At 49.7% G+C, this 26,963-nt stretch overlaps 1 protein-coding gene across 10 annotated transcripts in view; it reads left to right on the forward strand.

Moving 5' to 3' along the window:
* The window catches only part of PPP1R12B (protein phosphatase 1 regulatory subunit 12B), a 199,641-nt gene that overhangs the window by 71,349 nt on the left and 101,329 nt on the right, over positions 1 to 26,963 (forward strand). For 4 of the 10 annotated variants that reach the window (XM_060091508.1, XM_060091509.1, XM_060091512.1 and 1 more), the window contains 5 exons: positions 4,215 to 4,327; positions 6,926 to 7,126; positions 8,103 to 8,185; positions 9,117 to 9,287; positions 15,006 to 15,188. In XM_060091508.1, the coding sequence (XP_059947491.1) occupies positions 4,215 to 4,327; positions 6,926 to 7,126; positions 8,103 to 8,185; positions 9,117 to 9,287; positions 15,006 to 15,188 (751 nt within the window). Of the gene's footprint in view, positions 1 to 4,214; positions 4,328 to 6,925; positions 7,127 to 8,102; positions 8,186 to 9,116; positions 9,288 to 9,509; positions 9,544 to 9,795; positions 9,837 to 11,662; positions 13,806 to 15,005; positions 15,189 to 26,963 lie in introns of those variants that run through there. The other 6 variants (XM_060091516.1, XM_060091514.1, XM_060091510.1 and 3 more) reach the window with 6 other exon arrangements.

Here is a 26,963-nt window from a genome sequence, read left to right on the forward strand (position 1 = left end):
TCAGTTGCAGGAGAGCACTGCCTTTGTCCATGTCTCCGTCTCTCAGAGGAAGTTAGAGACCCTTGATTCTGTAGAACAGACGGGCCCCAGCTAGGTTTGTAGTGTAGGAGACGACCTTTTGTTCACTGAGTCTCGAACTGCTATTCTTTTTTTTTTTTTTTGCGGTATGTGGGCCTCTCACTGTTGTGGCCTCTCCCGTTGCGGAGCACAGGCTCCGGACACGCAGGCTCAACGGCCATGGCTCACGGGCCCAGCCGCTCCGCGGCATGTGGGATCTTCCCGGACCGGGACACAAACCCGTGTCCCCTGCATCGGCAGGCGGACTCTTAACCACTGCGCCACCAGGGAAGCCCTTGAACTGCTATTCTTAAGCAGGCACAGCTTGCTCTGGAAATGCCAGTGTAGTATCTGTCAAAATCCATACGTGTTCATCTTTTTAATATTTATATTGTTTACTGAGTGCTTACATGTCTTAGGCTTCCAGTATTGTCTGGAATGAGCATCTAGACTTGTTCTGTGCCGGATCACTCTGTTAGCTACCAAGGTGTTGGCGGAATGGGAGGGCACTGTCTGGGCTACTGAAATTACCCATGATGGTGTCCCCAGGCCTCAGGTCTCTTGTTCCCTGCAGCCCAGCTCCACGTTGCTATTGGGGTTAAACACCCCACACCCCTTGATGATGCTGCACTCCTGTTCAGAAACCTTCCATGACCACCTTCCAGACTCTGCCTGCAGAGTGAGTCCCAAGCCCTGTGGCCCGGCCTTCAAGACCTCTCATAGTCTAGCTCCAGCTGACCTTTCCAGTGTTGTCTGTAAGTGCGGATGTGTGCTATCCAAGCTGGATCACTGGAGTTCCCAGACAAGCCCGGGTGTTGTACCCCTGAACAGTTATTTGTGCTGTAGAATTTGTTCCTGGCCATCGGATGTTTATTGCATGATTTCTGTCAAAAGCTGTAGGGTCTGCCAGATTGAAGAGTCCTTCTTTAGGTTTTTCCTGTATAGGAACGTGCAGAGGAGCGACCCCTCCCTGTGCTCTCACCCCCTGTGTGGCCCCCAACACTGCTCATTCCTCTCGGTTGCAGCGTCCTTGGGCTGGGAATTCCAAGTGTGTCACTCCCAGGTCTCAGCGCCGCACCTGGCACGTGACAGGCAGCCACATCCACTGAATGTTTTGTTGAATGTATCTCGGGGATGTAGGGGGATAGGAAGGCGTGTACATGAATAAAGCCCATGTCACGTGAGAGAGAGAAATGCAGCCAATGGTGTTCACTAGTACAAAAGACTGCATTGAGTTTGGGGGTTTATCGTGATACTTTAGGGTGGAGATCAAGGAGGCAGAATAGAAGGACACAGAGCTCACCTCCTCTCACAGATACATCAGAAATATATGTACACATGGGACAGTTCTCACAGAACATAGTAACACTTCACATTTATGTAGTGCTTATTTATTTATTTATTTGTTTGGTTGGTTGGTTGCGCCATGTCTTAGTTGTGGTGGGGGAGCTCCTTAGTTGCAGCACACGGGCTCCTTAGTTGTGGCATGTGAACTCTTAGTTGCAGCGTGCGGGATCTAGTTCCCTGACCACGGATTGAACGTGGACCCCCTGCATTGGGAGTGCAGAGTCTTATCCACTGTGCCACCAAGGTAGTCCCTATATATGGCTTTTTAATTTGCAACACACTTAACACATTTTTATTTAATCCTTACACCCACACTCTGAGATGATGTATTATTGCCTCCACTTTTTAGAACGGGAAGGTGACACCGCAAGTGAGGTGACTTGGGGCTCACAGCTGTGGGCGGAGTGCCCGAGCCCCCGACTTTGATCTGGGCTCCTCGGAGTAGCAGGGGCGGAAAGCTCACGCTGGGGGCAAGGGCGAGATGTCCCCAGGGGAGGGGTCGTCAGAAAAGAGCTACATACTGGGTCTGGGAGGTGAGACGGAGTCGGTGGAGGAGGGGTGGCCCCAGAGGATGTGTGTTTCTGTGTCAGGAAGGCCGGGCAGGAGTGAGGAGGAGACCGAGGCTCCGCGGGTCAGTCCCAGCAGCTGGCGACAGCAGTGAGCTTCCCTGCGCGCTGCTGTCTGTGGACATTTCACTCCTGACTCAGAGCCCAGCTCAAAGTGGTGTCCTTTGTGAAGCCCTGTCGTCACAGCCACAGGGTTTTCTCCCCTCCTGTGACTCCTGTGGCTGTGGTCGGAGCCTTTGTGCCGCTTGGACTACTTGGCATTAGTGTGACCGCGGGTCTCCTCTCGTCTGCTCTGCCCGCTCAGCGAGCTGCGGGGGCACTGGGACACACCGTGTGTCCTGGTGACCTTCGCGTCCCTCCTGGTGCCCAGCGCCGGGCCTTGTGCAGGGCGGGTGCTCAGCACACCCTGTGGGGCCGAGGGGGTGGGTGGTGCCCGAGCCTCCAGGTGCCACCTGGCACCCGTGCGCACACTGAGCAGGCCCTTGTCGAGTGCGTGTCTCCTCTTCTTAAACCTCCACCGGTACAGCCTCATAAAATGACAGTTTCCATGTGTGTTACGTCCTAACGTAGTTGTAAGGAATGTTAATTACATTTTGAGGTAAATGTAAGCAGTTTGATTTGGATTTCTGTTTTTCCCTTTCTTTTACTTATTTGACGTGTTACTTATCTACTGCTGCATAACAAGCCATCCCAAAACTTAGTGGCAGGTAGCACAACTCTTTGTACGCACCCAGTGTCACAGGTTGGTAGTTTGGGAAGGGCTCTGCCAGGGCGGCTTCTCTGTCGTCTGTGTGGCGGTGCCGGCGCACTCACGAGTGTGGTGAGTTGGTGCGTGGCTGAGGGGTGGCCTCCTCCCTTCCTGGTGGCTTGCCGGGACGTCTGGGGCAAGTGGGCCGTGTGTCTCTTGTCATCAGGCAGGCCAGCCCCTGCTTCACATGGCAGCTGAATTCCAGCCTTCATCAGAGAGGGCGAGCTCCGCGCACACACACTCTCCAGGCCTCTGCTTGTGTCCCGTTTGCTGATGTCCCAGGGGCCACAGGAACTCACAGGGCCAAGGCCGGAGTCAGTATGAGGGGTAGCACACAGGGTGTGGACTCACCAGGAGTCAGCCTGTGACAGTGTCAGTGAGGTTTGGCAGTGAGGTCCATTTCCTGGGGGTAGAGACGTTCCGACTGTGTTCAAAGACTGCCTTGAGTATTCACAGTCGCCACAAAGACAGTGATGCTAGTAATAATAAACTGTTCTCTAGGGACTTAATATTGAGTTATGCAATTTAAAAACATTTTATCTCTAATCTGTACAGCAACTCACAAGACAAGAATTTGAGTCTCTGATTTATCAGTGAGAAAATAGAAGTTCAAATATGCTACGTAACTTGCCCAGTGTCCCACATCTAGGATGTGGCTGAAAACTGTCCCGTAGTTCATGAGTGGGTTACCCTGGAGCTGTGTTTCTGGAGTCCAGGGACCAGAGGCCCAGCAGCCACTGGACTCAGGCAGACGGGACTTCTGTCAGCGCCCTGGGAGGGACCCCTCCCGCTTATGTCACCACAGTGTCCTACACGGCCCTCTGGCTTTATTTCCTCTTGCGACCCCAAGAGCCCTTGTTACTTGGTGGCTGCCTCTTTCCTGACCAGCGACGTGGGTGCTGTGACTTCCCGGCCCTTCGCCGTCCCTCCCGCCCCTCCTCCTGCTGCCCTGTGCCCTCCAGCTTCCCCCACAGCATCTTCCCTACGTTCCCTCCCTCAGACGGTCTGCCTCTTCTCTGGACCCCCGGAGCGCTTGCTGATTTAAATCAACCAGTTCAGCACCGGTCGTCTTTGACCTTGTATTGTTACCATGATCAGTTTACACCTTCCGTCTCTTCTTTTTGTAACTGCCTGGAAAGCAAGGTCTATCTTATACCTTCTCTGGCTTTTCCTGCCCAACCCCCCAAACAGAGTAGATTCGTACTGTGTACTTACTCATGAATTTTATATGTGACATATAGTGTGGAGAAGGTTGTCAGCTATCCATGTGGGGTTGAGAACTGGCACCTGTCAAGGCAGGCATTGCGCTTGAGTCTGTTTTCTTACAAGAGACAGTGGTTACCAGCGGTTTCACAGTAGTTTGGATCCAAGCATTACAGGGCCCTAGTGATCTGTTTTGATAACGGGTAAACCCTTCCTGTTAGCTGAAAAGTGCACATATGCACAGATAAGGTTTTCATACTTGTACTTGTTGCTTCTCTTGTCTTAAATAACAGATAAAAAGCCGGAAGCCGTCGTCAACCGTTCCAACTCTGAAAGCAAGAGCAGGGCCGCAGAGCAGACGCCAGCACCGGCACAGACCGTCTCCTCCAGCTCCTCAGCCAGGAGAGTGAGTACCTTGGAATTAGTTTGGATATTTCCCACTATTGCAGTAACAACCAGTTAGAAAGGCCTTAAAGGTACAGTCATGCTTTTTTTTTCTTTACATTGAGTATAGTTGATTTATGATGTTGGGTTAGTTTCAGGTGTACAGCAAAGTGATTTGGTTATACATACATATATTTTCTTCAGATTTCTTTTCCTTTATAGGTTATTACAAAATACTTAGTAGAGTTCCCTGTGCTATACAGTAGGTCCTTGTTGTTTGTCTATATTATATATATTAGTGTGTGTATGTTAATCCCAAACTCCTAATTTATCCCTCCCCCCTCCCCTTTGGTAACCATAAGTTTGTTTTCTCTGTCTGTGAGTCTATTTCTGTTTCGTAAATAAGCTCATTTGTATCCTTTTTTTTTAGATTCCACGTATGAGTGATATCATATGACATTTGTCTTTCTCTGTCTGACTTCCTTCACTTCGTATGATAATCTCTAGGTCCATCCATGTTGCTGCACATGGCATGATTTCACTCTTTTTTATGGCTGAGTAATACTCTGTTGTATATATGTACCACATCTTTATATTCCTGCCTTAGTCAGCTCAGCTGCCATAACAAAATACCACAAACAGGATGGCTTTAAATAGAAACCTATGTCTCACAGTCTGGAGGCTGGAAATCCAAGGTCACGGCGCTGGCAGGTTCAGTTCATGGTGAGGGTGCTCTTCCTGGCTCTCAGACAACCACCTGGTCTCCGAGTATAATCACACTGTGGGTTAGGGCTTCAGTACATGGATTTGGAGGAGTGGACACGATGTTTGTGTCCATGACTTTGCCCACAGTATATTTAAAAAAACTATAAAGCCATCACCAAACAAATTTGGCTACAGTGTGTTTAGATGACACAGGCCCTAGTAACCTGGGACCAAGGAAATGTTGTCCGTTGCCTATTTTCTTCGTATCTGAAGTTGAGGTGAGCGTATGTGAAGCTCAGCTTGGGCTGGGAAGATAGCCAGCACCCAGCCTTGATTGCTCTGATGACTGCTCTTCTTCTTTTACTTCCCGTGTTCCATTTTACTCTCCTGAGCTAAGTCCTTATAGTCGATGATGAGTGGAGAGCGGAGGTTGAAAGCACTTGTTGAAATATGTGAGTGCCCCCGGCGGCCTCCCCAGGCCGCTCGGAAGCTGCCGCGGCTCCACAGCGTGTGGGCTTGATGTGAGGAGGACGGGGCCGAGCTCTTGGGAGTGCAGCTCTTGGACAGCTCTGGGCTTCTGCCGACGCTGACTTACTGATCTTCCTAGAGCCTCGTGAATGTGCAGGCAGCGTTCTGGTGTCCTCGTGGTGACGGGGCAGCAGAGGCTGAGCTGCGCGCTGGCTGCCGGGAGCGTCCAGCCTCTCAGGCCTGCACACTCCCCGGCTTCTGCGCGCGACTAAATCGCCCGCTGTTTTAAGAGGAAAAGTCCTAAATTAAAAAAGATACAAACGCACACCCATACTTACTCCACTTTGCTAAAAGAATGCTGGGAAAGACATTTTTCCCCTCAGAACCAGGGTGGCTTATAAAGAGCCAACAGGATTGATTCTCTGAAGCTGGAAGGAGTACGTAAATATATCCTTGCAGATGATCGGGTAAAAGAGAAAAATCTAAGCATGGTTTTACATTTCTATTGCGTTTTCACCATGCCGGGCGGTAGAGGTGGCCTGGTTCTGGAGAAAGACCGACGCTTCTAGCAGAGCCCCCCACAGCCCAGGAAGAGGCCCACGGCTGATGGTCTGTAGACCAGATGTGCCCCAGCCTGGTCTTCAGGCTGACACTAGTCTGCCATATTTTCTGTGGTTTATAGCAGGATGAGATGGTTAAGGACAATGTAAGCTTTCCATGAAGCTTTCTTTTCTAATGTTAGAATTACTTCTCTCTCTCTCTTTTTTTTAATGAAAGGATGGTACCGGAAATGGTAATCCATTTCTGAAAGCTGTTCTCCTGGCAAAATTTAAAAACTGGCAACTCTATGACTTGTACCATTTTTTTTTCTTTTTTAATTTTGCTGCTCGCTGAAATCTGAAATGCTTAGAACTGCTACCCTCGATCGAATAAACCATTGTCTTGAAATAAGCAGTTAGAATTTGAGTGGAGTGGCCTTTAGCATCTGTGTGCATGTTACCTTCCATCAGCTTACCACAGTTTCATCACAGGACCTTGAAACATAGCGACACCTTGGCCCGCCCTGTGTTTCCCAGTGTCCACGTGTTATAAGAGGGGTAAACTCTTTGCCAGGGTTACATACGGACCTGTTGAGGCCTGGAGAGGTGAGGTGTCCCGTCCCCAGGCACACAGGGGACAGGACAGGGCGTGTCACCAGGCCTGGATCAGCACTCAGCCTGCTGTTGTATTCCTCAGAGCAGCTCTGTCAGGTGGGAGCCTCTTAGGCTGTCTCTGGCCCAGGAGAAAGGGAACCCTGCGAGGGCCTGGCAGCTGCCAGGTGGGAAAGGGCCACAGTGCCTGGCCTGCCGCGTGCTTCTCCCTGCTCCGCCCACCTCGCCCCATGGAGCTCAGCTGCGGGTGGAAAGAACCATCAGGACCTTCCTCTCCTTTGCTTCGTCCCTCGTAGTTCTCCGGTCTTTTCAACAAGCCGGAAGAGCCCAGAGATGAGTCTCCCTCTTCGTGGAGGCTGGGCCTCAGGAAGACCGGCAGCCAGAACGTGCTGAGCGAGGCGGCCAGGTCCAGGGAGGCGCTGCGGGACCGGGCCGCGTCCATCCACCGCTCGGCCTCCAGCCCCCGCATCTCCACTGTGCTGGACAACAGAGAAAAGGTGCAGTTTCCTTCTGTGACAATTCAACCTCGGGAACAAAGGAAAACATTTTCTAGTCCCTAATTTGATTCTGGAAGTACAGAGTCTTTAAAAGGAGACAGGCGCGTTGATTAATCATGTAGCTGTTTGCTTGCTATTATTTGCTTGGCCAAGAAAGAAAGAAACCCCTTTTCCTTTTGGCACATACCTTCTGTTCATGCTTCCTTACCCTCCTTACCTGGGGCAGAAAAGTGAGTCAGAAGCATGAAGATTTGGATACGGCCTAAAAGGTTCCTCTGAACCAGTAACAGTGATTTATTCTTTTTATGTTTCGAGGCAGAGTTCCTTGGTTGGGCTTTCAATCCTAATGAGGCTCAGGCCGAGGAGCCCTTAGAAAAGAAAAGTTTAGTGTCTCATTTTTTCATTAATTGACGTATGATCCAGCTACCTTCTCATCTACTGTTCATCCAGAAGGAGCATGCTTCTGTGTCTTCACTCTGGTTCCAGAGTTCACAGGGCTCGCTTGGTGCGCCCCTCTGGGGCTGGGTCTCCTTTAACCACAGACCCCTCGCTCGGTCCTGGGTTTCCGGACACGCTCGGGCCCGAGGTGTGTTGGCTGCGTTAGCTCTGGGGCCCGTTTGTACCTGAGGCTGCACTTCGAGGAAAAGAACTTCAGGGTGCAGTTGCTGTCTGTGGCTTCCAGAAGCTCCCTGGCTCTGCAGGGCCGCTGCTTGGCGTAACTTGTGCTGCTCTTTCCTGTCTGATGGTCCTGGCTTTCCCCATGCGAATTATTTCCCTACATATTGGTTTTTAATGGAGGAGAGTTGGGAATGAGCCTTTGAGTGCTAACCTTTTTTAATACCACTCAAACTGGAATTGGTATTGAATCTGGAAATAAGATTATATAGGTATATTAAGTTCTGCTTTTTTACCCAAAATGTTTCACACTGTGTCAGTACTGTGCCTTCCCTGTGCGTTCCTTGTTTTGGTTTTACAGGAGAGAGAAAACAGAAGCTCTTTCAGTTCACTGGGGTCGCGGAGGCTGAGCAGCGCCAGCGACCTGGAGGAGAAGGAGAACAGGTACTCAGCACACGGGGGCCTGCGGCCATCCTCCCGCTCAGGAGCCTAGCCCTCCGCCCGTGCTTTGCCGGTGCTGCGCCCTGCGGGTCGACCCTCCCGTGTGGGTTCGCTTTAGTCCACAGCCGGCTCTGTGCATGTGGGATCTGTGTCCACTGGAGTCTCAGGCGCTCCTAGTGCCCAGGACAGGGCCTGTCCCCTGGTGAACACTAAAAATGTGGTTATTTAATTGAATTGATCAACTTCTAATTTGTAAGTAAAGTCTTCCTCATCAGTTAAAATGAATATGGGAATGTTGAGGTATCGCTGCATCTCAGAGCAGAGCCTGGGCTAGAGCCTTGCTTCTCAAGGTGCGGTCCTCCAACCAGCAGCACGAGGGCCGCTGGAAGCCCGTTAGCAATGCGGAGTCTCAGTCCCGCCCAGACCTGCTGATGTAGCTGGGCACTCGCACAGAGTCCCCTCGGTGGTTGAAAGGCACGTTAAAGCTCGGGAAGGACTGCCCTGGGGGACCTCCCCGGGTTACCAGCTGCGGTTAGGAAGAGGTGCCAGGCCGCTCCTGGGCGTCGCCCGGGTAGGAAGCTGAGGCTCCTTCACTTGCGCGCTCATCCTCTCTGCCTCCCCCGTCCCGCCTCTGCTTGCTCTGAGCGACCCACACCGGGCTGACCTGCCAGGCTTTCTAACTGAGGAACGAAGTGGCCTCTCCTTACGAAAGGGCTCTAGATCCGCACCACGAGCACTTGGTACCTACTGAGATGGGCTGGCTTTGAAGTTGCTAAAAGGAAGCAGCCGGGAAGCCTTATCCAGCCCCCCGTCTGTGCGGGGAGACAGGTGTATGAACACTTATCTCTTGAAAAGGGTCCCGTTGCTGTCTCTGCAGCCACGTGCGCTCCGCCTGCCCGGCCCCCCCTCCCAGTTTATGCCGTGCCCTGGACAGAGGGCAGGGCCAGTGTTTTGTTTTGTGTCCATCCTGCATCCACAGAGAGTCGGCTGCTCACCTGGTGCGGAGCGGCCCCCCCGCCCGCCAGCTGCGGAGGGACGGAGCGGAGGGGAGCGAATCTCTGCAGACGGCCGCCCCTTCCACCTACGTGACAACCTACCTGAAAAGGTACCAGGCTCCAAGGCTGGGAGGTGGTTTCCTTCGCTCTGGCCATGGGCAGATGGGCAGTAAATTGCATGCCTTTTTACACCCAGTTAGCTCCACAGAAACGAATCAAGAACTGAATTGCTTTTAGATTTCTTGGGAGTAACATCTTAAGTAATTTTAAATCAAAGTTAATTTCTTTCCCTAACTGAATCAGAGTAAGCTAATTCCAAGTTCTCCCCACAGACAGATCTGAATATATACTCCATCCTTTCAGTCCTGTAATATCTTCAACCAGCTATGACTTCGGGTAGACTCTGAGCAGGACTGAATTTAAGTCGCCCTTGCCCGGTAGCCAGCTCTCCTTCCTCAGCTCAAGTCACACTTTGCGGGGAGGCAGGGAGGGGCCTGTAGGGTATAGCGGGGGCAGGATGGGGACAGATGTTAATTGCATTAAAAAAATTTCATATTGAAGCCTGTTAATTTAGGGACTTGAGTTGTTTTTTTTTTTTATGACTTTAATGGCCCTCAGATCCATCAAGATATGAAACTCGCAAGTCTGGTGCAGAGAAGGTACCTGGGTTTCCTTCCCCTTTTCTCATCTGTATACCCCTTTCTGCAGTTATCTTCTTTGCCACATACCAGCCAGCAAGCAAAGCACCTTTGCCAGAGCCATTAAGCTATAAGACACACTTAATTAATATTTCCGTTTGAACTTTGCTGCTGATGTGGAGGAATCTGATTCTCATTGCTTCCTCTGAGTTCTTTCTTCACTTGTACTCTCTCAACCACACCCCTCCAACTGCCTCATCATGCCACAGCCTTCATCCGTAGGTGTTTAGGTGATTCTTGGCTACCCTAGACACAGACTTTGGCCACAGACTGTGTGTTTGGGATCAAAACCTATTTTCACTTGATAGCAATAATCTCGTCAACCAGTTAATGACGAAATGTGGGGACTGTGCCATAAACCAAACGGCCACTGTCACCTTTTAACGCCCTTCAGTTCTGCAGATACGTCCTGTAAGAGAGGGCTCAACGTTGAAAGTGAGCAAGTATAATTCACTGATGCCACTGAAGCTTCATCCTACAGCCTCAGTGTTTTTAGCTTTAATGAGGCTGTTGCCTGTTTGTCTTCGAGGGTGAGGCCTTAGTCAGAAGAGATAACTTATTACTCCTTATGGCTGGATCCAAACTGGATCCAAGACCAAGAAAACATCTCTAAGGAAGGAATGTTCTAGAACTTAGGAAAGATGAAGGTGCCATCTTCATCTTCAATGTTCAGGCCTGGTGTTATTTTGTGGCAGGGTTGGTGGCTTTCTGGATCCAAGCCATCAGCAGATGGATGGAGTGAGTAGTGTCTGGTTTCACAGATGTCGTTTGGCATCATCGTGGTGAACAGAGGAGGGGGGACACCCCTCTTTAGGGTGGGAGGCGTGCTGAGTCATGTGAGCACGTTTGAGAAAGTATCTACAGCTTGCTCTGTACCTTGGACTTCCAAAGCTTTGCTTCTGTAATCCTAAAGCACCTTTTTATTTTACAAACCTTATTTTATGATCTTTCACAAGGAAAGAATCATGTACAGTCACTGTTTCACACAGAAGGTGTGAATAGACATTTGTCATTCTTGGACTATGCCAAACCTCAGAAACTTTCCATTTTCAGTCTCCTTCTTATTTTTTAGGCAGAAATTCCTTTTATAACAGCCCAGTAAAATGCATCTTGTGTCGAAGAAGTCTTCCTGGCTTTTTTGGGTCACCCCCGCCTCAAGTGTTTCATGACTGTTATAGTCAAGTTTTTTTTAGAAATTCTAAGCCAGATAATTTTTTGCCGCAGTTGAGATGGTCCCCACCTGTCTTCAGCTGGGACAGGAAGGCTGTCCCCTGTTGCCCGCACAGTGTGACTCGCTAGACCTGAGCCCTCACATCCTCCCGAGGCGTTTCGGCCTCTGTCCTCTTCTCTACTGCTTAGCCCCGAGTCTCTGCTCCAAACCCTCTGCAGGGTCTTCGGCTCACTTTAGCTTTCGCAGTGTTGCTCCTGTCTCAGGGAAGCAGCTGGGGTTGCATGACTTTGTCCGGGGGGTTGGAGCTCTTTTTTCTAGCACAATGCCTCTGTCTCCCGTCTTCCCCCTTTCCCAGCCCCGCTCCATCCGTGCGCTCCGCTCCCTCCTGTTGCTCTTCATCTCTCCTCCTCCCCGCGCCTTCCCTCTGTGGGGTGATGGGCGGAGGCCTGCTCGCTGCCGGAGCCCAGCTCAAGCCGGGCTGGGCCCCTCCACTTCCCAGCTGTCCTGCCCTCTCTCCGTCCACCTTCCTTTAAGCGCGTAGTCTGGGTGGGGCGGTGGTGCTGGGCGGGGGGCGAGCAGAGTGTCCTGAAGGAAGTGACCGTGTGCTGTTTTGCAGCGCGTCCTGTGGTGGACGTAGTGGCCCCTCAAGCCCCCACCTCTCAGCCAATCTCAACCCACCTCCTGCTCCCTCACTCATGACCATTGGTTCCTCCAGCTCTGGGGCAGCAGGTGGCAGCCCGCCGCCTGCCCCCCCGCTCCACCCAGTGCAGACCCTGCTGCGTCTGTGCACCTCGCAGGTAAGGCTGCTGGGCGCCGCTGGAGTCACATCTGGAGGCTCCAGCCAGGAGACTCCGGACTCCTGGGGAGTGTCCCTGAGCCAGTGAGGACGCTTTTGCTCTGACCTGTGTCGGCCAGGCAGCCGCTGCTCGTCAGGTAACAGTGGGGCGCGCTCAGGCCCTGCCTCCTGGTAGCTCTCCCAGCTGGGTTGCAGCGTAAGGGCCCGGCTACTGTGCTAAGTCGCGTGTTCCAGACAGCCCGCATGTCCTTTATACTGATTTCCCAGGAAGCATCAGGAGGGACCTCTTCTGTTGACTCTTTCTGGAAGATGGCATTCAGCCAAATCGGAAGGAATGCTGATTCTTGTCCCGGGAGCCTCCTACAGCCCCCTGCTGAGAATTTCTAGCAGTGAGGGTTTTGCGGCACCCGCTGTGGGAAGGAGGAGATGTGTGTTTGTCTCCACTCTGTTGCCGGCTGACATCTTCTCGGTTTCTGGCTCATCCGAGGGGTGGCACAGGCAGAGTGTCGTGTGAACCTGGAGCAGAACTTCAGCTGTGGTCGTGAATGTGGTCAGAGATCTTCTCCTTTGGGTGCAGCACGGGGGCTCCTCCACTGGGTCTTGTTTCTACAGCTGACACCAAGAAAATGGAAAATGTCATCGAGGCCAGTGTTGCAACAAGGACACGGCTGGTGGTGGTGCCCGACGGGTGCCCGGCTAGTTGCTGGGTTTCTTTTCCTGACAAATGTGGTGCTCATTTGTTTGGCCAGGTGGGGTGGCTTATGATGGACTGCTTCTAATAATACTGTATGATTATTTATACATTTACCAGGCCCCATAACAGTCCATTTGCACAGGCATGGTGACCGTTATCCCCACAGATGGAGACACTGAAGCACAGAGAGGCTACTGATTAATTCAGAACAAGGCCTGGGGAAGAATGGTAATGGCCACCCTTTGTTGAACCCCAGCGTGTGCCAGGCATGGGGCTCGTACCGTACAGAGTTACATCAGGACTTGCTTTACTCACACATAACAGTGTATCCAAATAATACTGTCTAGGTTTATTTTAAAGGTTTGTTTTTTTCTCTCAGTTAAGACAGTCCAGAAATAGGCAGGGCTGGCACATAGCTCTAGAGCCACCAAAGGGTCTGTGTTCCTTCTGTCTTTCCGCTTCACAATGTTTAGATCGTGGCTTCCATTTCCATGGGTTGCCTAATGGTCCAAAATAGCTGCTAGAGTTCTAGCCATCATGGCTGTATTCTAGGCAGGGAGGAGGAGGAAAGGGGGAAGTATGCGAAGAGGGAATGCCTCTGAACTGAGAATTTCCCCAAACGCACTGATCTTCTGCTTGTGTCTCCCTGGCCACCTCTAGCGACCAGGGAGACTGAATTGTGTGGACTTCTGGCTAGGCACATTGATGCCTTGAATAATAGGGTCCTGTTAGCAAGGAGGGAGAGGAACAGGAACGTGGGTGAGGCAGCTGGCTGTGTTACATACAGTCCTAAAGAGCCCTCTGATGTGTGGAACATTATCCCCATTTTATGGATGAGGAAGCTGAGACCGAAAATGTAATGATCTGCCCGAGGTCACTCGGCCAGGAAGGAGCAACCAAGGCAGGATTGGAGCCTAGATTTGTGCGTCTTGGGGCTCTTTTCTTTTTCACTATTTTCTTTCCACTGAGTTTATCTTTTATTGTGGGCACTATACTGAGTGTTCCACAGACATTATTTGATTTAATCATCACAAGACCCCTGCACTTCAAGGCAGCATTATCCCCATTTTACAGGGAAGAGATCGGAGAGGTTACACTCAGCCCCAGGTGGTTCCAGAGCCTCCAATCCCTGCTCTGGAGCTTTTTCTGTTCTGATCCTAACAACCTACTTGTAAAATTACATATTTCAAAATAATAGTAAGAATCCTATTCTGTAATTTGACAAATAAAATCCTTGGCATTTCTCCAGCATAAGAAATTGCAGAGACCGAAGCATGTTATTAAGCTAAAAAGAATTCCATGTAAGGTTTCGATAAGTGTGATTATTTTATAGCTTTGTTCCTGGCTGATTTTATTAGCGCTTCCTATAGGCTCATATATCCTGTAAGTCTGAGGAATTATTTGCCTTCATTTTTTAAATTAAAAAATGAATGTAAAATTTCACCTGTTTTCTGAGCTATTAATTGCTTCTGGAGAAGTGGCTTGTATTTTTTAGATACCACTTCAAAACTGTTCTAATTTTATACTGGTATCTAGGTACCATATTTAGGTTTTTATGATCTGATTAATTCAAGCTTATTATAATAATGTGATTATTTGAAAATGAGCTTATAGCTACTTATAAGCATTCTGGTAATTGTAAGTAGGTGAAAAAAGCAGATTTTTAGCATTCATCATTTTCATTTCTTTCCCCATCTTTGTGAGTATCAATTTTGGATCTCTGTTACCCCAGCAACAAGCCGTGACATCACAAATGATAGCTTTTTGGGTGGAAAGCCAATGGTTGATCTCAACTCTTTGTTAAGAAACAAAGGTCTTGTTTTCATGTAAATGAATGCAATTGTACAGCTTGCTGCTGGAAAGTCTGTAGTTAAGCTTGCATGTAGAATCCTGTTAGTTTTGGTTTCAGTCTCTCCTGTCTGCAGTTATGAGTACGGACAATCAGGCATTTGGTTCCGTGGAAAGAGAGCGGTTGCTAAGCTAGGTGAGGTGAGAGTGTCTGTCGAGTGTCTGGGTGACCCAGGAAGACGGCCGTCCGGGGCGTCCGCTGGGAGGCCACCGCAGGCACTCGCTGCCGGGACTGAAGGGCAGTGACGTGATCGTAAGTGACTTCAGTGTCTGTCGTGTGTGTGTGGAGACCAGATGGTGCTCAGGACTCCTTCAGAGCTCTCTCGCGTGTGTCACTATCTTGCCTTGTGTCATAGCTAATCAAAAAAAATTTTTTTTCCTAATCTCAAGTAAAAAATATTTTCCGTAAAACATAACTGCTTGGGCAGAAGATATCAGACGGAAAGCGTAATCACTGTTCTAAGACTTAAGAGCTCAGAATTAAGGAAGCAGACCAACCCCAGACAAATTCTGAGCGAGAAGATTCTCTGGGTAAACCCACCTCGAAGCTCTGTCTCTACCACCGCGTTGTCGTGTGCGTGCCTGACCGTTCTCTTTCTGCTTGTGTCCTTTTGATTTCAGGCCTCCTTACAAATCCCCGGCTGACTCCGCAGCGGAGAGAACAGTAGACAGTGCCTCTTGCGGCACCCCCCTCTGTGTGATCACGAATCGCCCCCCACCTAGCACTGCCAATGGGGTTTCAGCTGCCGCTGTGCTCTCCACTCCTGGAACGGACTCCTCTGTGGAAGCCAGGGAGCGGAGGAGGTGTGTCACGACTGATGTCACCTGTGGGGTTCTGCTTTGAGGTAGTAGGTAGAGGGGTGGGCGTGGAGTGTTTTCCCCAATCGCACGTACTTCTGTGAAAACGAGCCTTCCTGTTACAGCTTGGGTTTTCTGTTTTGCCTCTGGGAGATTTTTGGTGGAGATCTTCATTCTTTCTGATTATTTAACATAGGTACTTCTTCTGTTACGGATCTAGGCATTTCTTGTTTCTGTCTGTCTTGCGAGACACGTCATGTCAGGCACCGTTTCCCCCTTTGGTGCTGGAGCACCTGAGCAGGGAGAAGCGTCTTTGGTTTGGCTCTGGGTGGTCCACGATGACTTCTGGCAGCAGAGAGGAGCAGTGGTATGATGAAAGGCCCAGAGAAACGGAGCTAGGGTGTACAGTTTTGATTAATTTGAGACGAACACCAGAACAGGAAGTGGGTGGCACACGATGATACTGTAGAGGGACGGTGGCCAGCTGATCTGCAGGCTCCTTGGAGGGATGGTGGGAGCAGCCGTGAGCTGACCTCAGGGAGGTCTAAGGCAGGAGCTGAGAGAGCCTGCTGAGCGTCAGGGCTAAGAGACCATGGAAGGTGTGACCGAGGCGGACAGGCCATTTTCTTCCACTAGAAGAAGTGGTAAAAATAGAATGCATTCCATTTAGGAGTTTCAGATCCACATAAAGACTGAAGCCATAATTATCCCTTTTTTAAGACTAGAAAAAGAGGTCAAATCTTACCAAAATTTAGATTTCACTTTGACTTCATTTTATTTTGAATATCCAAAGGAAGGAGGTGTTATATTTTTGAGTGTGTCTATATGTGTAACAAGTCAGTGTATTTTCATCTGCAAGGTACAATGAGTTAAACTTTTTAGACGTTCGTTTATTATAAAGATAGCTCTAAGACATGCATTTTGAGAAGAAACAGAAGGAAGGTGTTAAGTTGAAAAATAGTGTTTTTCTTCCTTTCCTCCCTTTCTTTTTTCATTTCTTTACATAAAACTTGAAGAAATTCCATTTTCTGGGCTAACAGATGGCAGAGCTAACAGTTGTCATTTTTTTTTTTTTTTTTTTTTTTTGTCGTACGTGGGCCTCTCACTGCCGCGGCCTCTCCCATCGCGGAGCACAGGCTCCGGACGCGCAGGCTCAGTGGCCATGGCTCACAGGCCCAGCCGCTCCGTGGCATGTGGGATCCTCCCGGACTGGGGCACGAACCCGCGTCCCCTGCATCGGCAGGCAGACTCTCAACCACTGCGCCACCAGGGAAGCCCAGTTGTCATCTTTTAATAGGTTTCCAGCCAGGAAAGTTTTAATAAATCAATCTTCAGTATTTAATGTCTATGTATTTCATAGCTCAGACGTTACTTAGATACTGTTAGTTTCATCTAGAAACTAAATGGGAAAGCAATCTTTTATTAGCTGGGGAAAAAAACTCCCTTTAAAAATTCCTTCTGAGATGAGACAAGTGGAATGAGTTAAATTCATCATTAAGATCATGGTCCCTGGAAGGATGCGTAAACCAGGTTCTTTATCAAACTGCATTATTAAATATTTAGTTGCGTGAACCATTATTTAGAGAAATCTAGAGAAACGATTACTGTCTTCTGGGAATTTTATAACCTGTGATCAATAACCTGCTACAGATAGTGATTTTTGTTTTAGAAGTTTTATTTAAGCCACAAATATTTATTGAGTACCAGCCGTGTGCCACATGTTTTATATAACTAGGATGTATTTCCTCAAGGAGCAGCAGATGTAAGAATAAAAGAATTAGGTCAAGGTATTAATGAATTGTAATATGAATGTGGTATATCAAGATGAGTGCATTTTAGGGATGGTATAGATATTCGTTAGATAAATAATAATTATTAGATAATAAAATAAATTATTTTATTTATTATTAATTATTATATTAATTAATTAATTTAATAATAATAAAATAAATTATTAGATAATAAAATAAATAAATAGCTGGCACAAGAGCCGTTGGACTCAGTCACTTGCTCTGTAGCAGCGTTTATTCCTTCCAGAATTTGCTGAGCACCTGCGGTCGCCAAGTACTGTGACAAGCCCAGACCGCACAGCCGTGAGCTGATGAGTGTGGTCTGAGCCCCTGCGAAGTGTATACGCTAGTGAAGAGGAACGAGGGTAATGACACTTGAGATAGATGCTGTGCTGGTGCTTTACAGAAGACCTGCCTACTGTACACTCGCCTTCTGGGGTGGGGGGCGGGCAGAGAAAGTCACCCTCGGGGTGTGATGCCCGAGTGAGAACTGCAGGGCAAACAACAGCCAGGTGAGGGGGAGGGGTGGGCCTTCCAGGCAGAGCAGACAGCCACCGCAGTGACGCCAAGGCGGGGACGGTGCTCGATCCTTCGGAGAAGCTGGAAGGAGACGTGGTGGCTGGAGTGTGGAGAGTGAGGGACAGAGCCGTCCGCGGCGAGGCCCGCGGCGCAGGCAGGGCTCCATGATGCAGTCTCGCCCCCAGCGAGGAGGTTGTGGGTTTATGTGCCGAGGACCATGGTGAGCCACCGGAAGAGTGTTTCGAACCGCTTTGCAGAGATGTGCTTCACACAGCATGTAATTCACCAGTTCAACGCAGCCATCACCACAGTCAGTTTTAGAGCATTTTCATCACCTTAAAAAGAAATCCTGTACCCTTTAGCTGTCGCCACCCCGTCTCCCCCTTCCCCCGAGGCCTAAGCAGCCACTCATCTACTTTCTGTTTCTGTCAAGTTGCCTGCTCTGGAGATTTCTTCTAAGTGGAATCAGTATGTGGTCTTCTGTGACCGGCTCCTTTCCCTCAGCGGCATGTTTTCAAGATTCATCTGTGTTGTAGCATGCATCAGTACTTTATTCTTTTCATGGCCGGATACTGTTTCGTTACGTGGATATACTGCATTTTGTGTGCCATTCATAGGTTGGGGGACATTTGGATTGTTTCCACCTTTCAGCTATTTGAAGAATGTTATTATAAGCATTCATGTACAAGTTTTTGTGTGAACATATGTTTTCATTTCTCTTGAGTGTACCTGGGAGTAGAATTTCTGGGTCATCTGTCAGTAGAAGATTTGAGACAAAAAAAAAAGTTGATGTGACTTACATTTTAAAAAATTCTGCCTTTTAAACTCTGGTTGCAGTATTGCATACGAAGTGGACAGGGGAAGAATGGACAGGGATGGATGTGAGGTGACCAGTTAGGAGACCACTGCAGAGGAGCGAGCGTGAAGAAGAGCAGTAGCTGGCACCGAGGTCGTCGTTGGAGGAGATGGAAAAGAGTGAATGTGCTCATCGTTTATCTAGGGGGTGGTTCCAGCAGCGTGGCAGACAGGCCCACAAGGGCCCTGTTCCTATTATAAACAGACGCAAGGGTGGCTCAGTTCAGAAGAATGAAAGGGAACTCTCAGGTGACAGAAATGAAGAGACCCCAAAAGCCAGAATGGTCTGAGTGGGCCAGGGTGGTATGAGACCTAGAGTCTGGAGGCTCTGGTTTAGTGCCGTGTGTGGATGTAAGACGCGTGGCTGTGGACCTGACTAGGCTTGGATCCATCACCAAGAACCTGCGTAGAGCTGGAATTCTCAAAGGGCTGCCTAGTTCTTTGCCCACGGTCCAAAGATGTGTCAAGAGTCTAGGCAGGTTTTTTTCTTAAGAATATATATAGGGGGGCTTCCCTAGTGGTGCAGTGGTTGAGAGTCTGCCTGCCGATGCAGGGGACGTGGGTTTGTGCCCCGGTCCGGGAAGATCCCACGTGCTGTGGAGCGGCTGGGCCCGTGAGCCATGGCCGCTGAGCCTGCGTGTCCGGAGCCTGTGCTCCGCAACGGGAGAGGCCACAACAGTGAGAGGCCCGCGTACCGCAAAAAAAAAAAAAAAAAAAAAAAAAAAAAGAATATATATAGGGACTTCCCTGGTGGCACGGTGGTTAAGAATCCCCCTGCCAATGCAAGGGACACGGGTTCAAGCCCTGGTCCAGGAAGATCCCACATGCCGCAGAGCAGCTGAGCCCGTGTGCCACAACTACTAAGCCTGCGCTCTAGAGCCCGTGAGCCACAGCTACTGAACCTGCATGCCACAGCTACTGAAGCCCACGTGCCTAGAGCCCGTGCTCCGCAATGAGAAGCCACCGCAACGAGAAGCCACCGCAACGAGAAGCTCGCGTGCCGCAACGAAGAGTAGCCCCCGCTTGCTGCAACTAGAGAAAGCCCGCGCGCAGCAACGAAGACCGAACACAGCCCACAAATCAATCAATCAATCAATCCACTTCTTACCTAAAAAAAAGACTATATTTTTTAAAGAATATGTTTATGTACTCTTTCTGAGATTCTTCTCCGTTGTAGGTTATTACAAGATATTGAATACAATTTCCTGTGTACAGTAGTCTTTGTTGTCAGAAAAATCTTTCATGGGATATTTTTACTACCCATATAGTTTGGAAATCCCAAGCCAAGAATTTAACGTAGGAAGTAGGTCTGTACTCTTAAAATTTGGGGGCCATCATGGCACAAACAGATTCAAAACTACCTTGAAGATAAACACATCTTCAACCTGAGGTCCAAGGGATTTCTGTACAACAGTCCTCACCAGAGAAAAACTCACACAGAGCACTGGGAACACTGGAGAGGGAGAGGCAGCATGAGGGAGAGCTCCCGGGGTAGGGTCTAGATGCTCAGGATGCAGAGGCGCGGCAGACAGAAAACTCAGACCAGGACTTCAATTGGTGATGTCGACGAAAATTAGTCACTTGATCTCAGAAAGAAGTGGAGAATTTTATTTGAGCCAGATTTGAGGATTATAACCTGGAAGAACATCTCAGCAAGCTCCAAGAACTGTTCCGCCTGTTAGAGGTCACGGCACAGTAGCATAAGCTTTTGAGACACGAGGCCGTACGCGAAATGACGTCTTATTGACAGGTCACACAAGCCATGTCTGGGCGTCATCGTGGCCCCATCAAGAAGGAAGGTTATCTTTAAGGCGCTGTCTTGCTGGTGCTGGGAGAACGCTGCTCTTCGTGGCTGATGGAGGTTTGGTCGATGTAAAATGCAGATACGCCCTGCATAGTAAGGGGGAGAGCGGGGGCCCGAGGGCAGAGCAGAGGTGTTTATGTTTGAGTTGTTCTTGTCTTGCCATAAAATATGGACTTTATTTCACAGTAACAATAGTTAGAAGTGACCAGCTGTACTAAAGATAGAGCGAGCGATCTAGAGGAGCAGTGAGGTAAGTGCATCAGGAGTAGCTGTTGAGACAGAAGATGCTGCAGACGCACTGTTGTGTCCGGTAGAGAGCTGCTACGGGAACCTGCGTGTGTGAGGCGTCTAACAGCCGTCTAGGGAGAGGTTGCCGTGTGCCCGGCGCAGGGGCGTTACGGATCCAAGGTCGGGGAGAAGCGAGCGCGTGTCCGTGCGGAAGGCAGCTCAGAAGCTGCAGCGCAGTGTCCGCTGTGGGAACAGAGGGGGTCTGGAGAAGAGGGGCAGGGAAGGGGCCGCAGAGGAGGTGTCTGGGCTTCAGTTTTGAGAGGCTGGTTGTGACAGGAGGGTGGTATTTTAGAGGGACGTGAGAAATTCGGGGAACAAGTTCGCCGTGCCTGGCCCTGGGAGGAGGGCAAGGCCAGGGCAGCGTTTCCGCAGGTGTCTTGTGTGAAGTAGGTTTAGGCGCAGAAGCGTTTTGTGGCCCAGCGCATTTGTGAAACGACGGCTTAAACACAGGTAAACGGTTGCTCCCAAACCTGGGGATCGCTCCTCTCCAGGGCGTGGGGCTGGTTAGAATTCGCAGCAGTTGCCAAATTTCTGTGTCCATCGAGTAGTTTTGTTTTTTTCGCAGAAACCTGACTGGTACTCCATTGGGAATACTTTGGAAATTGTGGCGCTAGAGAGAGGCGGGCAGGAACCACATGGTGTAGTTTCTGTCTGTGCTGTGCTGAGAAACTTGAACTTCTGCTCTCAGAGCTGTGGACTGGAGTGCTTTCCTCGGGGAATGGCTTGATCAAATAAAACGTCGTTTAAGCCTTTACAGAATTAAAGCCGTTCAGTTTCTCCTTCAGACAAACACACGCTGAAAGAAAAAAAGCACATGTTTTGAAAACAACTAAATTTTCCTTCTGAAAGAGCATGCTGGGTACTAATTCTTCTCTTGAAGCTGCAGCTTGCTCTGTAATCAGCTCCTTGTGGAAGCATTTTGGCTCTTGCTGGGAAATGGAGGCCTGGAGCCTGTGTTGACAGGTCCCGTTGGAAACAATTAGCGTCAGGCAAATGGGTCTTCAAACTGGCCATAGCAAGACCTGACCAGCGGAAAAGTCATCTCAGAAAGAATCCCTGTTTGCAGGGTAACTAGAGCTCGTGCATTGGGGTGTGGGTCTTCCCATGGAACCGGCACACCTGACTTTCCCTTTCTGAGCGGGTTTTGTTCGAAGAGGGGGGAAGTGGGTGCGTGCAGCACTGGCCAGGGAGCGGGTGCCGCTCTCCTCGGGGAGGGTGGCCCTTCACTCAGCCTGTGAACTACAGATATGATTACAGATACATCAGTAGACAGGGCTGGATTCAAGTGGTCATTATGATACCAAATCGTGATCAACACGGGAAGGTTAATAATGCTAGATTTTTCTGAGGGATGATGGGTAATTTTTATTTTTTCCTGTATTTTCCAGAGTTCCAGAGTGATGAAGAATTACCATTGTAATGGGGGTGGGGGGCAGGTGAGCTTGAAAAAAAATTAATTCTGTGGACAACAGTCCCTATTATGATGTAAGTCTGTGAAGATGTCCACAGTCATTGAAGAGTAGACATGGTAGTCAAGCAAGTCAAGATAATTTATGCAGGATTCTAGATAATTTGTGATTTTGTTACATAAGCTCAGGGCAGGACCTCTGAAAGTTTATTACTTTTGAGAAGGGCACAATCTTGGATTTACAAAGTTCCTTGTTTTAATTTTCTTTCTTTTTCTTCTTTTTTTTTTTTTTTTTCTGAAAAGCTCCCCTGTGACCAATGTGTTCCTTTTACCTGATGGAGAGGAAGAGGAGTTATGCCCCTGTTTTGCAGATGGAAATGCCGAGGCCCTGAGAGCATGGAGTGATTTGCCTGATATCACACCTTGAGTCAGGCACAGTGGAGACCATAACTCAAGCCTCTTTTTCTTTCCCATTGAACTCACTAACCATTTCTTCTTTTGGATTACAAAAAAGTTTTGGTCCAGGGGCCGGTCCATCTCCATCAGTGGCCTGGAATGTGGCGGTCTCTGCCTCCATGGCATTCTGATTACTGCATCCCATTTTGGGGTTGCTCCTGAGGACGGTAGACACCACCAGCGTCCTCCGATTGTGAAGGGATTGACTGGGCTGGTGGATGACAGGGTGGAGAGGGCACATGGCATGCGACTGGCAGAAGGCGGCAAGGTGTCAGGGCAGGCAGCAGCTGTCGCAGGGCCTGGTGTCTGCCTTCATTCCGAAAGCCCCAGGTTTTCCTTAGCAACAGTGTCAACAACCCCTGGGGCTAATACTGGAGTCTGCGGGCTCCCGCCTTTGATCCTCTCGCCCCAGCCCTGAATTTTTTTTTTTTTTTTTGCGATACGCGGGCCTCTCACTGTTGTGGCCTCTCCCGTTGCGGAGCACAGGCTCCGGACGCGCAGGCTCAGCGGCCATGGCTCACGGGCCCAGCTGCTCCGCGGCATGTGGGATCTTCCCGCACCGGGGCACGAACCCGTGTTCCCTGCATCGGCAGGCGGACTCTCAACCACTGCGCCACCAGGGAAGCCCTACACCTGCTTTTTTATTGGTGCCCTTTCTTTTCTTGTAGAAATGGCCGAAACAGTTTTTCTCTACGAGAAGCTAAAGTTATTTGTCTTTCCCAGATAGCTCACATGCGACTTGCTTCATTTGGTCTGTTTATGGCCGAGTCATATATACCACACGTGTCGACCTTCTTGAATCCTTTGGGGTCTTTATAAGCTGGGTAGTTATTCCACTAAGTGAAGCTGTCAGCAGATTAATTTGGCATCGTCTTTGGAATGTCAGAAATTTAAACCAAGTAATTAAACACTGAGTCATGGTTTTTTAAAGTTGTTCGACTCATCTCCCTGTCTCCACGCTAAAGTCAGGCAGTTGTCAGTTCAAGGAGGTGTTCTAGAGAAGAGGCTCCCAAGCTCCTCCAGCCTCGCTCAGTGCTTGTTCCGAAATGAGTGTTTGCTTTCCCTAAGAGACCGCAGCAGCGCTGAACTTACCAGGCTTTGCTCTGCTGCTATAAATAGTCCTCTCTCTTCCTCACTGGGAACAGGAAGAGAGTGAAACGTAGGTAGCAGTCGGTACCTTCTCTTAAGTATTGCCGTGCTGGAGGTTTCTGGGTTGCTTGTACGATTAGTTATTACGTTAGCTCACTAGCTGGTAAAGATTACGCTTGCCTGACTCCTTTCTTGCCATAGTTAGGAAGTCAGTTTCTGCTGTGTTGTCACCGAGCACATGCCATGCCGTGCGGCGCTGGGTGTTGCTGATTCTGGGGGCCGCTGTTTCACGTCTCACAAGCTCCGCCATCAGGACATCTTATCATTGACAGTCGTCATCCCCACACGTGTGTGAATTTGGTCATCGGTGCTCATGTTACTTCTGCTCGGTTATGTGCATTGCTGGTACTAAATATGTCTAAATAAGTCTGAAAGATCCCTTTCAGTAACTATTAAATTAAGTAATTTTTAAACGGTGATAAAAGAACATGTGTGATTGACACCTGATTGGCACCGCTTCCCTCTCTCAGTGGTAAAGTGCCGGTGCGTCCTGCAGTTGACGACGGGCCAGATCTGATGGCACTAGTTAGCCAGCGGGAAAGACGCTGTAGGTCTGTATTTAAAAACACCAAGTGGGACGTGACTATACTGCATGTGGGGTTTCTTTTTGGGGTGATCAAAATGTTTTAAAATTGATTATGGTGATAATTGCGTAACTATGAATATAGTGAAAGCCACTGAATGGTACACTTAAATGGGGATGTGAACTATATCTCAGTAAAGCTGTTTAAAAATAACACTCGGACCATTTCACCCCACTCAGCAGTTCTGGGAAGGAAGACCTGGTTGGTGCCTGCTGAGAGTTACTACAGTAAGATGGAAGGGCCTGGAATTTAGAAGTCTTATTATCTTTTTTCTGTATTTCTGGTGCTAAACACAGCTACTGAGACATGAACCCTCTTCATTTCCAGAGACAGTGGCATTTGTCACACAGTCCCTCATTACACCACCTAACAGTTCAGGAGTGGCGGCCTAAAAATGCGCCCCCCCCCCCAGGACACGCATTCCAAAGGCGGCCAGGAAGCCGCTGCCTGAAGCTGCAGAGCCTGTGGCGGCTCCGCCCCAGCTCCCAGGCACTTCAGAGTGCAGCCAGCAGTCACCGGACACCTGCTGCACAAAGCTCTTATCAGCCGTGTGTTTACAGTTAATCTCCTGATAAAGTGGTTCTTTTTTCAGAGCTGTGAGTGTTGGTGACATGTGGGAGGGACCCAAATTTTGCGCCCTCGCTCAAGCCCCCCCCCCATACCAGGTGATTTTCCCATGTTGGAAGAAGATGGTCGCTTGTGACAGCCTCACAAAACGAGCTCTAGTGTTTACTAGGGAAGGACAGCCGGAGGAGTGGGCACTTCTTCAACCAATTGGGCTTCTGGGAAAGCTGCTGCACAGGTGTGTGGCAGGTGTGTGGCAGGTGTGTCTGAGGTGCTTGACCTCTCACCTGTGATGGTTTGATCTTGCAGTGGAGTCCTTGCCATTCCCAGTTTTATGGAAACGGGAGGCGCAGGAAGTCGATCTTTGTGTTCTGGGCTTGCGGGCCGACTGGTGTGCCGGGCGGGGCACCAGTGAGCACTGGGCCTGGAGGGGCAGGAGCCGCAGGTGAGTGTCTGCTTGCAGCTCTGATGGCTGAGGGCATCTTTCTGCTCTCCGTCATCTATTCCTGGTGGTTCTTTGGGAAGCTGGCTGGTTGCGCACACCATTTGGGTGCTGTGGTTGGGGTGGGGGGTGGTAAGACTAAGGTGCAGTGTTTGGAGTGACCAGTTGGGAATTATTCTGGTGTTTCTTCCCGTTCCTAATTGATTTAAACATGTGCGCTGACTTAAGGACCCCATCCAAGAGGTTAGAGTGGCAGAGGACCGTTAAGAATTTCAGGAAGGGGCTTCCCTGGTGGCGCAGTGGTTGAGAGTCCGCCTGCCGATGCAGGGGACACGGGTTCATGCCCCGGTCTGGGAAGATCCCACATGCTGCGGAGCAGCTGGGCCTGTGACCCATGGCCGCTGAGCCTGCGCGTTTGGAGCCTGTGCTCCGCAATGGGAGAGGCCACAACAGTGAGAGGCCCGCGTACCGCAAAAAAAAAAAAAAAAAAAAAAAAAAAGAATTTCAGGAAGTAGAAACATGCATCGCTTTTTAAGAGGAAACTGGTACCAGTAATGTTATACTTAAGTTGGATAGTAGTACACAGGTGGTGGTTGTATTGTTTATATCCTTTATAGCTTAAGTATTACATAGTATATATTTTAAGTAAATAAGATGGAAAAAATGTCAGATATTTAGGACAATTACAGAGAGAAGCTGGTTTATGTATGTGAAGGCATAGATCGCTCCTTGAGTTAGCCTTTGAACAGGAAATTATAAAATGAAGAGACTAACTCATTGAGGTCTGGGTAAAAGCACTTTGCTTCCTACAAACTGTACAGTCAGATTGAATCTTTTCTATTTCATTTTTTTATACTTTATTTTTTATTGTATTTATTATTATTTTTGGCTGCGTTGGGTCTTCATTGCTGCGCACAGGCTTTCCCTAGTTGCAGCGAGCGGGGGCTACTCTTCGTTTTGGTGCGGTGGCTTGTTGTTGTGGAGCATGAGCTCTAGGCGCGTGGGCTTCAGTAGTTGTGGAACGGGTGCTCGGTAGTTGTGGCTCATGGGCTCTAGAGCGCAGGCTCAGGAGTTTTGGTGCACGGGCTTAGTTGCTCCGTGGCATGTGGGATCTTCCCGGACCAGGGTTCGAACCCGTGTCTCCTGCCTTGGCAGGTGGACTCTTAACCACTGCACCACCAGGGAAGTCCCAATCAGGTTGAATCCTAATGGTAATAAATGTTTTCCCATACGTGTAAGAAGTTTCCTCATTGATCTTGGTTGCTCAGAGGACCAGACTGTAGACAATTCAAAATGGGGCTGAGTCAGGCATTTAGGAGCCCCTGCTGCTGGCCGTCATTGCAGCCCCACGGGGAGACTGCCTGTTGGACTGCTGCCCAGCTGCCAGAGCTGGACTGTTCTCTCCCTGCTCCACCTCTCCTTCCTGTGTTGTGTCTTTGGCGATCGTGCCACTTTGTGTTCCCTGAACGTGTTTGATGTCCACGCTGACCCTTCTTTCTGGGACAGCCTTCTGCCACCTTCTCTGCTGAGCAGAGTTCTGTTCGTACCGTAGGAGCTCCTGAGGTTCACCCCTCTGCCGGCTTCCTGTTCCCCCAGCCCCAGGCTGAAGCCGGGGTTCTCTTGCCAGTGTTCTTCTGTGGCCCTGTCCTTAGGGCTGGTCCAGCTGACAGCCCTGCATCGGGAGCCCCGGGAGGTGCTCTTTCCGCTGGGTTTTCTTCGTACCATAGAGCCCACTTCCTCAGCAGGGTGTCTGGTAAATGGGTGGGGGTGAGCAAGCTGCTGCGTAGTGATCCTGGTGTCCAGAGGGGGGCAGCAGAGGCACGTCTGTTGATCCACTTCGCAGAAGGCTGGCTCCCCGAGACCCTGCTCCGTGTTCGGCTTGGTGTGCAGGTAAGCACACCAACCCCACCCCGCTTCAGGTG

The sequence above is a fragment of the Mesoplodon densirostris genome, chromosome 2 (assembly GCF_025265405.1).
Source record: "Mesoplodon densirostris isolate mMesDen1 chromosome 2, mMesDen1 primary haplotype, whole genome shotgun sequence".
Classification (NCBI taxonomy): domain Eukaryota; kingdom Metazoa; phylum Chordata; class Mammalia; order Artiodactyla; family Ziphiidae; genus Mesoplodon; species Mesoplodon densirostris.